The sequence below is a fragment of the Branchiostoma floridae genome, chromosome 2 (genome assembly GCF_000003815.2).
Source record: "Branchiostoma floridae strain S238N-H82 chromosome 2, Bfl_VNyyK, whole genome shotgun sequence".
Taxonomy (NCBI): Eukaryota; Metazoa; Chordata; class Leptocardii; order Amphioxiformes; family Branchiostomatidae; genus Branchiostoma; species Branchiostoma floridae.
The window spans coordinates 15,406,154-15,420,735 of record NC_049980.1 but is presented as its reverse complement, the minus strand read 5'-3'; the positions used below and the strand labels follow the sequence as shown (position 1 = coordinate 15,420,735).

General features: G+C 41.8%; 1 protein-coding gene across 2 annotated transcripts; it reads right to left on the bottom strand.

The window, feature by feature from the left end:
• Positions 1-499: 499 nt before the first annotated feature.
• On the bottom strand, positions 500-14,248 carry LOC118409833 (uromodulin-like). Of its 2 annotated transcripts, XM_035811186.1 has the most exons (13): positions 14,143-14,248; positions 12,182-12,310; positions 11,139-11,395; positions 10,682-10,834; positions 9,995-10,133; positions 9,412-9,562; positions 9,053-9,191; positions 8,455-8,616; positions 8,100-8,140; positions 7,398-7,532; positions 6,855-6,977; positions 6,381-6,507; positions 5,905-6,027 (listed from the first exon to the last, which is right to left on the bottom strand). In XM_035811186.1, exons 2-12 carry the CDS (start codon positions 12,296-12,298, stop codon positions 6,416-6,418), a joined length of 1,509 nt encoding a protein of 502 aa, XP_035667079.1. In that variant the 5' UTR covers positions 12,299-12,310; positions 14,143-14,248; the 3' UTR covers positions 5,905-6,027; positions 6,381-6,415. The 2 variants fall into 2 exon arrangements, with proteins under 2 accessions (XP_035667080.1, XP_035667079.1); XM_035811187.1 differs by lacking the exons at positions 7,398-7,532; positions 8,100-8,140; positions 8,455-8,616; ... (5 more) ...; positions 12,182-12,310; positions 14,143-14,248 and adding exons at positions 500-1,425; positions 1,817-1,913; positions 2,171-2,333; ... (2 more) ...; positions 4,637-4,812; positions 5,306-5,431 and having other exon boundaries at positions 6,855-6,976.
• Positions 14,249-14,582: the final 334 nt, after the last annotated feature.

Below are 14,582 nucleotides of genomic sequence, written 5' to 3'. Positions count from 1 at the left end.
ATGCGATTTGCATTGTATAATTCCATGGTGCTTTCACACACAGCATGGATGATGGACAACTGCGAGTCCGTACGTAGTAAATAGGAAACGCCATTTCGTGTAGGGAAGGTGATACTGAACCACAGGTTAAACATGCTGTTACACATTGTTCATTGTATAAAGCCCCTACCACACATACTTATATTTCCCCAACTTTACTCCCGACCACTCCCCAACCGAGGTCGGTGCTGGGTTGGTAGTAACCTGGAATCCATCCTATTCTAGCTACAATTCACTCTTCTAGTCGAAGCAGGATGTGATTCTCCTGACTAATACAGACGGCTTTTAAAGACTATTAGATAATCTCGAAGACTAATTGTTAGTCAACTTGCTCAAGGCGTAATACCAACCATGGTCTGGAGAAAGTCGGCAGGCCATGGTTAGCGATGTGTAACAAGCGCTTATTGGTCGCAACTGGTGATCGTTCTCTCCACCTAGAAACTGATATTTACACGACATATAGCACACAGACACTGGTATTTTGTGCGACAAACGCAGCCTTTATAGTATCACACACAGTCGAAGTTACAGCACCAAAGTAGAACGCACTATTTCATCAATGTTGGAGCCACATGCTTCAACGTTCGTCCAGTTGAATAGCAGTCAGGTTCACAAACATCGCTTTAAGAGGGTCCATTATACTGAACTACATTAGTATAAAATGCCCTGAACGTTAATAATTAAGCTTGTTCACTACAGTTGCAACGGTAGATTGTCTGTGGTGGAAAAACGTTTCTGACCAGAACCTGAATATCACAAAACCTGTGAAGAAGAATGAAAACAAATCCAACAATGTATCATTAGGAAAGTAACTGCACCTGCATGTCGCTAAAAAACACAAGAATATGCGTTTTGTATCAGATTGTGTTAATGTGTAGTATTTATGGTCAAATATGCAACTCTATATAGAGTGTAAGCCTATACCTCTTTCTTGCTGTTTCCAGATAAGCACACTCAAACGATAGTCGTAGTCGTATTTCCACACACCCTTTGCACTTGAGTTTGAGACCGCACTGTGACCACTGAGCGATAAAATGTTTCACAAATCCGCCAACAATGTCAATGACAAAAACGCTTTTTTTTACATTTTGTGTATTTTGGTGTTTTTTTTATATATATTCAATGATGAAATAAAGGGTACACACGACCAATTTTGTGGCTTTGTCAGCGATCTCCGTCTAGTGGAAAGGGGCCTAAGCTAGAATGTGTCATCTCCTCTTCAGTCATCACAGTCAGTCTGGACCGGCTGATACCCAGAACGCTTCTTCTTAGAGCGCCTCACTCTGACAGCAACCACAACTACAGCCAGTGCGATCACTGTGACAAGTGAGCCGACGCTGACCACTGCAGCCAGTACCCCGGTATTGAGCGACCCGACGTTGCTCTCTGTCAAAAGAAGACAAAAAGGAAAGAAAAATACATATATATAGCAGCCTTAAATCATGATCAGATCATTCTGTCGTTAGTTTATCAGAGAAATACGATTACCATGAATGACAATGAGTCGAAAAAAACGTAAATATATTCTGGGTCTCGCATGTCATATTTTGACATGGCGGTAACTTTCTTCACAGGACGAATATGCCTAGTCCCTACGTGTCGCCTTCCCGTTAAGAGATAAATGTAAGCTCTAATAGATACAGTGTTACTTGTCTGTCAAGTAAACTACATATCATTTGTCAAAGTTGTAGATTTGAATAAATAAAAATGGATGTTTACTGAAGGAGGCCAATTATACAATCACATGTGAGCCACGGCAAAAAGTAAAATTCTTTACCGCTCTCAGCTTCGTCCAGAATGATAGGGCCCTGGTAGATGGTGTGTCTTCCTGTCATGTCAGAGAGCTCCCTCTTGCGGCGAACACCAGTACATCCCTGCATTTACAAGAAGGAGGAGAAAGTGTCTTAAAGTAGATTTGATTGAAAATTTTCACAATCATACGTTGTTGCGATTGCAAAGTTTTCATCTTTAAGTCTTTTTTTACAGATAATATGCGTAGAAGCAAATCACATAGGTGAAAAAGCAATAACATCTAGAAAACCTTGACAACATTATTTGCTTTGAATCTCTTTAATGCACTCTAACTTTCGGAACTTCTACTACAGCAGAATATAGTTGAAGAGGTCCTGACCTGCGCACATCGTGACCCCGGGTCAGCGGCGTCGCACACCTCCACCTCACAGTGAATGTACACAGTCCTGAGTTCCCGGATGAAGCGGAAAGCCTCGAACCCGAACTGCTGAGTTGCCAGGTTGTAACTGTTGTAGAACTGCAGGGTGTCATCTACAGCGCATCTTTTGGAGAGAAAAGGGATCATGAGAACTATTACGGAGTGGTCTAACCTGTGTTACATCACGGAGGTTAAATCTCCTTGGTTACATCATCTCTCACTGGCAGGGGCTAAAAACGTGGTCCCAAGGGGGCTGGTGAGTCCCGCGCGCTATCGGGTGGGCGCTAGGAATGTAATTTATTCAGGCTAAGGAACGGTCATGCACAGAAGAATTTGACCTATTATATGGCACATCTCGTTTCATCACTGCATCTCCGTTATATACGTTGTCTGACCCTTGCCTCTTCCCTCAAGACCTCAATGAAAAGCGGCCTACAGGCCGATTTGAGCTTTAACTAGTACTAAGCAGATGATGACCACGCGGATAATGATACTCCCTATTTCTAACAAACAAACAAACAAGCAAGCATTCATCTTAACTACATATGATAAAGGAAAATAATAAAGGAAATGCAGAAGCATGTTGAGTAGAAAACCAGTATGACAATGGATTGCTACAATATCAACCTACCCATTATCAATCAGTGCGTACTGCAGTGCATCGTCCTTGTTCGGTGACATGGTAGCCTTGCAGTTCAGAGCGAGTATGGACAGACGCTGGTTGTGACCGTCGACATGGAGCTGGAAGTACAGGTTGTCTCTGAGGCTCTTGTGTACAGGGTATTCAGGCACTGTGTACGGTTGGAGATAATGTTGTGAGTGGAACATGTCCAGACGGATGGACAGGGTGCCGAAACCAACCTCAGTGAACTCTAGTCCACCAGGGATGGGCATGAACTGTGCAGTCACGTCCTCTTCACGCTCATACTTGCACCTGAAAATTTATATTGCGTTAGATAATATTAACAGTCAAAACTACCTAAAAGGACCACTACAGAGAGGGCAAGAAATCTGGTCTATGTGGACAACAAGCGACTATAGACAGGATTCTTAATGCTTGTGACAATGCCACAGGTGCTTCTGTGGTCATGTGTCCTCTTCACGCTCACATTTTCTTTCACCTAAGAACTGTTTCATACGTCCGTTATGAAGATCACTGCGATATTTAAAGGCTTGTGCATCGCTTGACAGGACCTCTCCTTGGTGCTGAACTGATGATCGGTAACTACGGGGTGCGTGTTTTAGGCATTAAGCAGTGTTTTCAGCCAAGTTTTATTAAAATATGAAAACAAGCTAGTTTTCGTTTTTCACTTCCCTATTTTGTCTGACCACCACCGGCTTGCTAGGGCATCCTGGGCACAAAGTCCCGCGAGGGGCATTGCCCAGTACTATGTAGATGTAGATGTAGATGTAGGAGCGTTTTAGAGTATTTGGACACCGAATATGAATGTGAAATTAAAGTTGTGCAGAAGCTGTGATTTAGGATAGCGGCAGTCAGTTTTGATTAAGTAAAACGTTCAAACAAATGAGCAAACTAAAAATCTTCCTACACAAGGAGCCTCTTCATGCCAGGTTTATTGTCAGTACCTCTCCTTGGTGCTGAACTGATTATTTCCAAATATGGGGCACGTGTTTTAGGCAATAGACAGTGTTTTCAGCCCAGTCGTCTAGTGAAAAGAGACACTGACACGTGTTGCCCCTGATACGTACTTGGAGTAAATGATGATGTCATCGTCTCGAGTGATAATGCCTGTTGCATTGTGGATGTTGATGAGGCTGATCAAGTTGGTGAAGATGACGTAAGTCGAGTCAAAGGTTACCTGATAACAATGCAGGTCAAAGGTCAGTTTCACATAGTTGTTCATATGCAATTTGTATTGAAATATTGTGCACAGTATGCCGTACAAAAACAGTACAAAGGTCCTCCTTTCTAAATGACCACTGATTTTTGCCATCCTTAGTCTGATTAAGGGAATTTGGGGCACGTTCATAGATACATCATAAGACCCCACCAGCGTTTGTACTGATGATTGTAATAACTCATCACTTTTGATTTTGTATTTAGTTGTCTTTAACGTCTAAAAAGGGGTCTCCGTTTCATCTTAAAGTTTGTATTTCATTAGTCGGATAGTCCGATGACTTCCGTTTTCAAGCGTATCCTTCAATTATTTTTTTGAAAGCAATGTTGCTGCATTTTGTCTCATGTTTTATTTAGTTGATTTCCAAATGACTATTTCGACATTGACGCTATTGACTATAAATTATAATAGCGAGTGAGGAAGGGCCCAAGAAAAAAAAAACGATTGTGCTCCTTTGCATTTGTCTTGAATTTGATATCGTAGAATTTTACTGGTATGTATGTACATCCAAACAATTGCCAATGAACAATAAACAAACACTAGTACTATCACAGTTTATCCAGCTCACCGTTGTGCCGCACTGGTACAGACCAGTCCGTAGCAGGTGATGGGTACCGTTGAACCTGGCCCTGCAGGTCGAGTCAGGAGCCCAGTGAAGGTCGTTTGTGTCGACAAGCGCGAGTTCTTCCTCCGGCAGGGCCAGCTCCATGTTCTCATTGGTGCAGGTTGTGGCCGCTCCAACGACTGGAACGCAGTGGTTGTTTTCATTATTGTATGGCGTTTGTTTATGATTCCGTCATTGTATTTGCTGCATGTTAAGTGTTTCATGTGTGACACAGCCGATAAGCTTCAGGTGTACAGTTTCTTGATCGCCAGAAAGTCACTGAGTCTCAAAATCGCCCAAGAGTCCAGCATACCTTTCGCCTGAAAATTTCCTCTTTCACATTGATCGGGGCTTATTGACCCGCGAACGTCAACCGATTCCTAAAAATCTTGAACGGGCGGATGAACACCGGGCGTTTTACTGCCGAAAGCTCACAGACTCATCAGCGGAATAATTTCCCTTGGGTGTGACTGGGGCTTAAGGTTTAGTTTAGAATTTTTTCCTGGAGCAATTGATGTAAATCATACAAGAAAAAGAAACAATGGTAAAAAAGGAATGAAAGACTGATGAAATCTATTATCATCATTACTGCCATTAAACACTGGTGACCCACATATCATTATTGTTGCTTACGTGTACATCCTCTCCCATCCTCGGCGAGTACAAGAAGGCTGTTGGAGCATGCGCACTGATGACCTCCTACCGTGTTGATGCAGATGTCTTCACATTTCCCGTTGTCAACAGAGCACTCGTCGAAGTCTACAAGGTGTGTGTAAAAAGTCATATAACATCCATCATACATGCCAGGATGTTTGGATGTGTGGTACAAATGTGAAAACTACAACATACATTACTTGGGCTGCTATAGAATATCTTTTTTTCTGCATAGTGTGTCATTTGTTATCTGTGACAGTTTGAATTCTATTGAGCAATGATTACTCATACAAATTACAAGTACATATAGATTATTGAAGGGGAAACGCCATTTCTATACCATTAACGAACACAAATGACTAGTCATAAAATTTCAAAGATATAGAAATCCAAATACTGCGGCAAGTAGTCTTTTACAATCTCACGTAATAGATCTGCCACATCAACACTGTTGTTTTACATATTCTAATCTAGCAAGTTTGCTTGTTCGTGCTCGAAACTCTTGTGTAAAATTATCCCTTCACGAGGCCTGAAAACATTACGGTTCGGGTGGCAGTCTGACTCATAGACGTTCTCACCTGAGCAGGCGTTGCCGTCCCAGGCGTGCCCGGGGTCACACTTACAGGTGTAGGAGCCTGCAGTGTTGATGCAGGTTCCGTTTGTGGGACACATGTGGCCACCTTCAGCACACTCGTTAACATCTGCAGTTCAAGGAAGAAGATAACACACATGAAGTTTAGAAGATGCAAGGATCGCTTAAAGCCGATACGTTGTTAGATTATTATCTATATCAATAAATAAATGTTATTCAGGCTGTAACCATAGACCAGGGAAAACAGTCATATTTATTAAAGACAAAAGTATGGACCTTATGTTCGTGTTAATTCAAGACAATAGCTCCAAATTGTTTAAGTGGGGAAACAAAACAATTGAGAAGGAAACAATTATGAATGGATGAGATAAAGAATCTGCATGGAACGTGGAGTGTTTCTTATGAAGAAGGTACATGAAGAAGAAACTGTTATAAAACGGCTTTGATAGGATGTACTCTAACCTGTGCAAACTTCACCATCCCCCACAAACCCCTCGTCACAGATGCAGTTCATGTGATCCCGGCAGGTCTATGCAGTGCGCATGCTCGTGGCATCCATGAGTCCCATTGGCACATTCGTCCACGTCGACTGAAGAACATGTACACATGTCCACTTTACTCATGTTGTAAAACACCCCATACGCTTCAAACACACGAGATATATGACATCTCAGTGCAAATGTATCTTAAACCGTAAAAGTATCGCAAGGTTTAACAGTATACGGTTGTCTGCTCGTCGTCCTTAAAAATGCCAACTGTTGCAGAAGAAAAATTTTTAATAAGTAACTTAACGTTATATACTTCACACGGGTATCACACAACACAAAAGCACGCACATACACGATGAAAACGCTGCAGACCTACACCGTGATACACGTAAATGAGGATGCAGAATTACTAATTTCTCGCACAACTTACAATACTGTGCTAACTTACTTCTACACACAGTTCCATCCCCAACATATCCCACGTCACACTCGCAGATGTACGACCCATAGGTGTTGATGCATTCCGCGTTGTCGTGGCACAGCTCTGGGTTCCGTGCACATTCGTCAATGTCTTGGAAGGGATACAAACGAAAATTAGAAACAATCTTAACAAGTTTAACATATTCATTTACATACGACGATTATCAGTCATACCTGTACAAGATTTGTTGCTTATGTTTTGTATTTAATGTTTATGAATTGTAGGACTCCAGGAAGAATAGTGATACTACATGTATCACTAATGGAGATCCAAATAAAACAAACAAACCTACAACAACAATCATTTATAATCAAAATACTTATTAAACCGTCGCCATGGCAATAGTTTTTATTGCCACACTTTTTGCAAACTTCTAATATGAATAACTGAAGAAGATTGATGGATGTCATTCTGAAAGTCCTAAAGTAACATTGTTTACCTGGATGTCCAACCTTCATCAACAATAGTCTGATAAACCTGTGTACACAGGAATACATTGGGCAATGGTACCTTCACATTCTTTGTTGTCCTCCTGACTCAACACCATCCCCCCTGGACAGGCACAATGGTATGAGCCAGCCGTGTTGACGCAGGCATGTGAACAGTTGCCGTTGTTATCCATACACTCGTCCACATCATGGGTCCCTACAAACAGCGAATATGATATATTTGGTGTTTATTGGTTTGGCTGAAATGGACATACAGCCAAGGTTGCCTACCAAGCTGGTATTTATTGTTCAGGGGCCAACCTTGGAAGAAATACAAAATATCAACTTGACACAATAAGCTAGGCCAAAAGTAGTTACTCAAGCAACTGGATATGACTTTGGAACAGTTGCTTAAGTAACTACTTTTTTGGCGTATCTTATTACCTGGATGCCTAACCTTCATCAATGTAATAAGTAAGTTACTCAGAAATGCGTTCAAGTTCACACTATACCGTTTTTTTATTCTTAAGGATAAGAAAGTTTCTGAGTACCCACAATTGAAGAATTGGATATGAATTCAATACCAGTTACTTGGGGTGCAAGAAATCATCATATCATCATCTCATGGATCATGCTAGATTGAGTTGGGTGCTGATATATATTTTTTGGTGCACACTACGAGGCGATATTTGTCATCTGATGCCCAGGGGCCAGTGCATTATGTTGAGTATGATATGTTTCTTATGATCAAGTAAATTATTTAAAAAAAATGGATTTCTCTTACCTATGTACACAAGCGTCATGCACCGCTGGTCAGAGTTCTCCCTTTTGAATTAAAGAGAAAGGAAGGCAACTTTCAATCTTGACTATAAGCAATTGATCCAAATCTGACGACAGTACATAAAAGGTTTAAGATTTTAAGTTGTTTTCTCATGATTATCAAAATACTTCCTGTCATGTTGCTATTTCTTTTTTTTGTTGCTATCAGATTATTGATTATCTTCACTTATATTACAAATCACGACGCGAACCGAGCAGCCCCTTAGATAACAAGAATCTAAAGCATCCATGAAAATTATTCAATTAAGTATTATGGGAAATGGTATAAAAATCTTGAATGGGAACATGTATAATCTTACATATTACTGTCCTGAGCTCTGAAGCAGAAGATGTGCTGCCCAAGTTGCGCCAGGGTCGGTGACCACGTGATGTTGACGGAGGCACGGTGAGGCATGTCGGGATCGGTCACGAGGTCGGACTTGATCATCCCATGTGGAGAAACTGTCGAGATCTCCACGATGCTGTAAGAACGCGTACGAGTCAGTGACATCTTGTATGAACTGCTGCATCTTATACATCACATCATATTATTGGTACATTGACAAGTTCATTATATTGCATGTGCAAGTGCCCCTAAAACGCTATATGAAAATTGCAACACCTGACACAGTTGCCAGAACATCGTTGTGACCAGTTCTAAGTGCATATCCTCAGCGACCTGACATTACTGTGTGGGTGTAGCATTGAGTAATTTTGACTTTCAACTATATACAATACTATTGAACCCGATACAAGCCAAGTCCAATTCCTCAAGTATCCTATTACGCCGCTTCAACCTTATTTGGATGTCTCTATGTAATGTTAACATCACCTCGGACTTATACCTCGGACAAACAAACACACCGATTGGTTACACTACCCCCGTGACGGAGGTGCTGAAGCATGCTGATTGCCTACCTGGCTCCTGGACTGGCTGCCTCGGCCTCCAGCACGGCGTGGTACACACCTCCAGCCGGTATGACCACCCTGTCTCCGGCCTCAGGCGTCCGCCCCACCAGCTGGGGCTTCAGGCTACACGGGGTGTTGGACGTGTAGGCTAGATGAACAGGGAAAGTGAATCGAAATTAAAATACAAATGTGTAATAGCAGTTTCTATGAATGAGTTACACACCATTTTCAAACATTTTACACCAACACACTATTGTCCATCTGTCCATTGCCAGTAGTCACCTTCCAAAGAAGGTAAGATCTGAACATCTAGGAACGAGTATATAATGTTATGAATTTTATTAATTCATAAAAGCGTACACGCATACCGTTGACCAGAAACTGCACAGGAACCCGGCTGAGCCCAGACCCTGCCGTTCCGGCCGCTCCTGGAGGGTAGTCCTCTATGGTTAGAGCTATGGCGTACCATCCCGGGGTGAGTTCACCGTGTGTTGTGTTGTATGTGATCTCACATGTGTCCTGGAGTAGTGTTGAGACAAGGGTTATTACAGAAGTTTGATCGTCACTATAAACATAAAATACCCCGACAAAAAGCTTTCAGAATAATCTGCATTGTTCTGCATGAAGTGTGATGTTGTTTCCGCCACACCAGGATAACCAAAATGCATTTACTTTATCATAAGGATCAGAGCAATGAAATATGGAAAGTCAACCTGTGCAATGCAACCACGACCAACAAGCAATGTGGAAAGTTATATCTAATATAGGCCTAAGAAGCTTCCACATTCCTAAGTCATTGTCCATACCTTCGCGCACATGTTTGGAATAAGGGTGTTTGACTAAACTAACGTTATTGTGATGCCGACATTCATCAAGAGAATGTTGTCGAACTGTGAAGCAACCCGTGGGCATATCCCAGCCACCAGTGTCTAACTCTTCAACGTATCTTACCTCGTTGAGTTGTGAGAAGGGCAGCGGATCGCAGGCTTCTCCGCATTCAGCAAACACCGAGGAGTAGTAGCACTTCACAGTGTCACCGTCAGAATCTTCGGTCGGAATCCTGATGACATCATCACAGCTGCTCTGGACCCTGTATGGCCAGATGAAAGGAATTCAATGAGATTGACAGTCAGAAGTTTTGAATAAGAAGGACAAAAAGACTGGCTTCACAACGGCACATTTGACATACTAGTACAGAATGCTGTAAATTGTATAATGCTCGCAGTGGTTTTATCTTGCGTTGACCTCTTACCGTGAAATAACACAACGAATATGTGCCTTGTCTTTCTACTGTACTATAGAATTCTTTCAACTGCGAACTTCAAACATAATATTATTTCCCCTTCTAGCGCGGAACAGTCCAACAAATGGTTCTACAAACTTCAGAGTCTCTTATCCCGCCTTGTGGTTCTCAATAGTGTTGTAACTGTAAATGTTTAAATTTATGAGATCGATCTGTGGTAAAAAAAAAAAAAAAAGGTGTCCGAGCTCCACATAGCATTTCCCGCAGTGATACATGTTCTCTCGATCATATCGCGCTCAAAGCCCGCGGGTCAACGTTCCAGAACCCCACCCAATATGAAGGGCTAGCTGGATTTTCAAGTGATCTTTAAATTCAATTCGGCAACTAAAAATTACCTGTATATCGCCGAGCTGGCGGTGATGGGAGAGGAGTTGGGCCTGCCGGTGTCAGCTCTCCTGCTCATGTCAAACTGGGTGGTGACTTGCCAGTCGGGATCGTGGGTTCCGTTCCCCGGGCGGATGACAGTGATCCAGCAGCAGCCGTCAAAGCTATTGCGAAATAGGTATTATTATAAACGAGTTTACACTGCAACAACTACACTTTATAATGTAATAAACATTTCTGGCTCTCTTGATCCGGCAATGGCAGTGGTATTTAGATATACATTTGAACGCAAGCCATGAAAAGTAGTTGTACTAATTTTGATTCTCAACTAATTTGTACAGTGTGATGCTTTTGATATAATGAGTAATCTCCTGTACGTTCATTCTTCCGCGAGTTGTGCACGTTCCGGATATTCTGAGGGAAACTATATTGGCTTTGTGTTACCAGTGTAAATAAAGTTATGATCACCTGATGGTGTAGGTGTCTGTAGTGCCATTAGTCGTGGTTACATTGGCATCGCGCAGGTTGACAGTTAAGGAGTTGACGCCCTGTTGCCAGTCCTCCTGCTCGCTGAAGTCCGTGCAGTAGAAGCTTGCAGGGACCCTCCCAATGGGCGTGTCCCAGGTCCCCTCTCCGCCCATCAGGACGTTGTTGTCTATCGCAAACTGGTCGCACTCGCCAGCGTTACTCGACAGCCTCCAGCCCATACGATAGTTACAGTGGACCTAAGTACAAATTGGGGTTTTCGAAATCATAAAATATACAAATAAACTTACACTCACCCTGCACCAAGTTGTTTATAAATATATCTTTGGTTGTTCAAACAGAACCTATCAAAGGATAAAAAAAACACAACTTAGATCTCAGGACCTTATACCTTCGATACCCTTATTTCATATTTGCATTATTTATGTCTCATGATATTCACCGTTATTAATCTTACTTCCTTATACTCTGAAGTATGAAATTCCCTTCATTTTAATACCACTATCAAATTATAGTATTTTGTCATTAATCATGCAAATGAAGTCTTAATTCATATGAATAGACATATCTCTTCTCATCAGTTAGAAAGGTGGAATGCATTGAATTTATGAATTTGTTTTATCGATTATGCAAAATATCATCTGTCAAACCATTCTTGAGTTCTTCACTCTCAACGTCTCAAACAAAATTGGTCCCTGCAGCCACGAAACAGCAGCTTACACTAATTACTTTCTTCCCCAAGGGCTATCTTTCACTAGAACACGAATTAGCAAAACCGGAATAGACCCCATGTGCCACAAATGGCACCGTGTACCGAAACATAAACGAGGTCATAGCACTTAAAGACATTTCAGCTGCATGCCTGAAACACTTGGCAAAGATACGAGTGGATTGTGGAATAAAGTTAACTAAAGAGGTTATGCATTTGCCCGGACATATAACTGTTAGAACAGTAAGAATAATTAAGTTAAGGTTCCGGCAACGGCCTACCAAGGCGCCGCTACTCATTTGTAAACTACTCTTACCAAGTCCATGTTGTCCATGTCGGGTGTACAAGAGATGGTCCCTCCCCTGAAGTGAGATGCTTCCACGGACGCAGCAGCGAGAAGAGTGAAGAAGACCACGGTGCTGGGCCCCAACATGATGAAGTCCTCCTAAGAGGGACGAGTAGACGTGGTTTACTTCAACAGAATGTCGACATGGCCAGTTTTTGCACCTTTGAATGCCCTCGGTGTACTCACTATACCATCTAGGCCATTTGTGCGTTAGACTGCGTATGAAAAATTGGAATATCATACAAACTGTGAAAGTATGACAAAGACAACGAAACATAAAAGCGTAAAAAAGATTCGATTTTTATCAATGACAAGCTAGAATGAAATACGTTGAGCGCTTATTTCGTTAAATCGCTCGGTCACAGCGATATCGCCGCCCTAGTGGAATGGATGAACTGAAATATATGACAAGGTTAGCAGGGACAAATACATGCTTTAAACTGCTGCAATGTACGTACACGTACTGCCAGGTATTGTCCGAAAGTGCCATCGATACCAGACGCCCTAAACGTGTCTATGCAGCTTGTATGACATATGCTTTGTTGTAATCTTGTCACGAAAAATGTATTAGTACTGTTTAAAGTAGACAAACTAAACCAGTAATCAACTTGACTCTTGCGGACCATTATTAGTCAAAAGTCTGGTTGAAATAACTGAGGAACGCCTGAGAGGGTGGGAATGAACATTTGATTAATGATTTCTATTATTTGGACAATGAGAGAAGCATATTGTTCTAAATGATCCATTGTCGGTGACGCATGTATTTTACGATGCTTGAGTGCTGCAGATAAGTTCACTAAGGGCGGGGGACGTTTGTCGAGTTGGGTGTTAACCTAAATGTAATCAATAGTTTTCAATGACATATTGTCAAAATGACCCCCAAAAGGAGGCGCTTTTAAAAGTTGCATCTCCCCCTAGTTTGTTCCACTCACTCAAGCCGCCTGACTCTTGACGGGACATTATGCTGAGTCAACAGGTGCATAATCCGTACCTTCATGGCGTGTTAAGCTAACGTTGAATGGTGGACGTAATTAGGGGAATTTTGTATTCAATCACTCTAAAGTCTATGACAGCTACACGGAAAAACTGCGTCAAGCAGGTTGACAAACAGTCTTACAATAGCCGTTACCAGGCCGGCCGTTGCCAGGTCTTGAAGAAACGCACGTGACGTGCCTAGAAGAGAAAGGGCTGGCACCTAGAAACGTCACTTATAGAATATACTAATTTTCTTAAGTGAGAAGGCTTTAGACATTATCGTTTGGTACAAAACTTAACTGATCGACGTTACAACAAGTACAATCCTCACACAGTCAGCTACAAACTACAAAATAGGAATGCAGAATAAATCTTGAAATTGAGTAAATATGATAGAATATGTTGTACATGTATCCTGAAACAATCAAATGCGGCTAATCGTGGATTTTGGTATTTTCAGCTCTTGACATAAAAAAGATCTTTTTTATTTCAAAAGATACTGAAACCCACGATTGAGTCTTAAGTACAGCAAATTCAAGGCCCAAACTTAAACCAATGTTCTTTAAATTGTTTCATGACTACAACATGCCTGCAAGCCAATGACGTCCATACACACGGGGCTTGAATTTTAGTCTCTAATAATCAAACACGTAGACATATACCGCATAACTTATAAACTGAACCAACCGATAAGAAAAATTTAACAACGAACGCTCAATACCAAATGACATTAGTAAGAAATCAAGTCAACTCGATCGACCAACAGTCCTTGGCAACCCATCATGAGCCGATCAACCAAAAAGCATGAGACGCATTCTTTTTTGAAACAACGGCAACTGGTGGAATTTTTTTTTTAATTCGCCATTGATGTCGAAACGAAAATGCAATACATGATTAAAAGGATGTACTGCACAGTTTAACATTGACCATGTTTAGGACATAGAATGATGCCTTACCTGTCCTAACGTGCTAGAGATGGGGGCTGGCGAGGTGCAAGTGAGGACGTCCGGACCGGGTGTTCAGGACTGGGCGTTGCCGTGCATCATGGGTGATTAAGTACCGTTGAAAGAATCAAAGGGCAATTGTTCATCTTACCTCTCAATACTCACGCCGAGAAGTGAGCAAATACCAGATTACACCAGTCAAGTTTTGTTTCCTCATCCTTCACCCACCCTTTTTGTTGGTCAATAGGCTAATTGGCTTCGAGAACCAAGGAACCATTTCGTGCGCACAGGCCGTCACGGTAGGGTAATGAACATCACAAAGCTGTAAATTTCATTGAAAGGCAGAAACGGCACGTACGAACTTAGTAACATTTATCATTATGGGGACGTCCGTTGTAGACTACACACTCACTCCTGTGTTAGAATTTTGCCAGGCGTTTCAATGAGATCTC

Bases quoted from the DNA above. Each gene is read 5' to 3' on its own strand.
- LOC118409833 (XM_035811186.1), bottom strand. From the start codon at position 12,298: ATGTTGGGGCCCAGCACCGTGGTCTTCTTCACTCTTCTCGCTGCTGCG. The intron at 9,563-9,994 runs GTAAGATACGTT...ACACTACTCCAG, and splicing joins CCTTCTCACAACTCAACGAG to GACACATGTGAGATCACATA. The intron at 9,192-9,411 runs GTATGCGTGTAC...CTGTTCATCTAG, and splicing joins TGTGCAGTTTCTGGTCAACG to CCTACACGTCCAACACCCCG.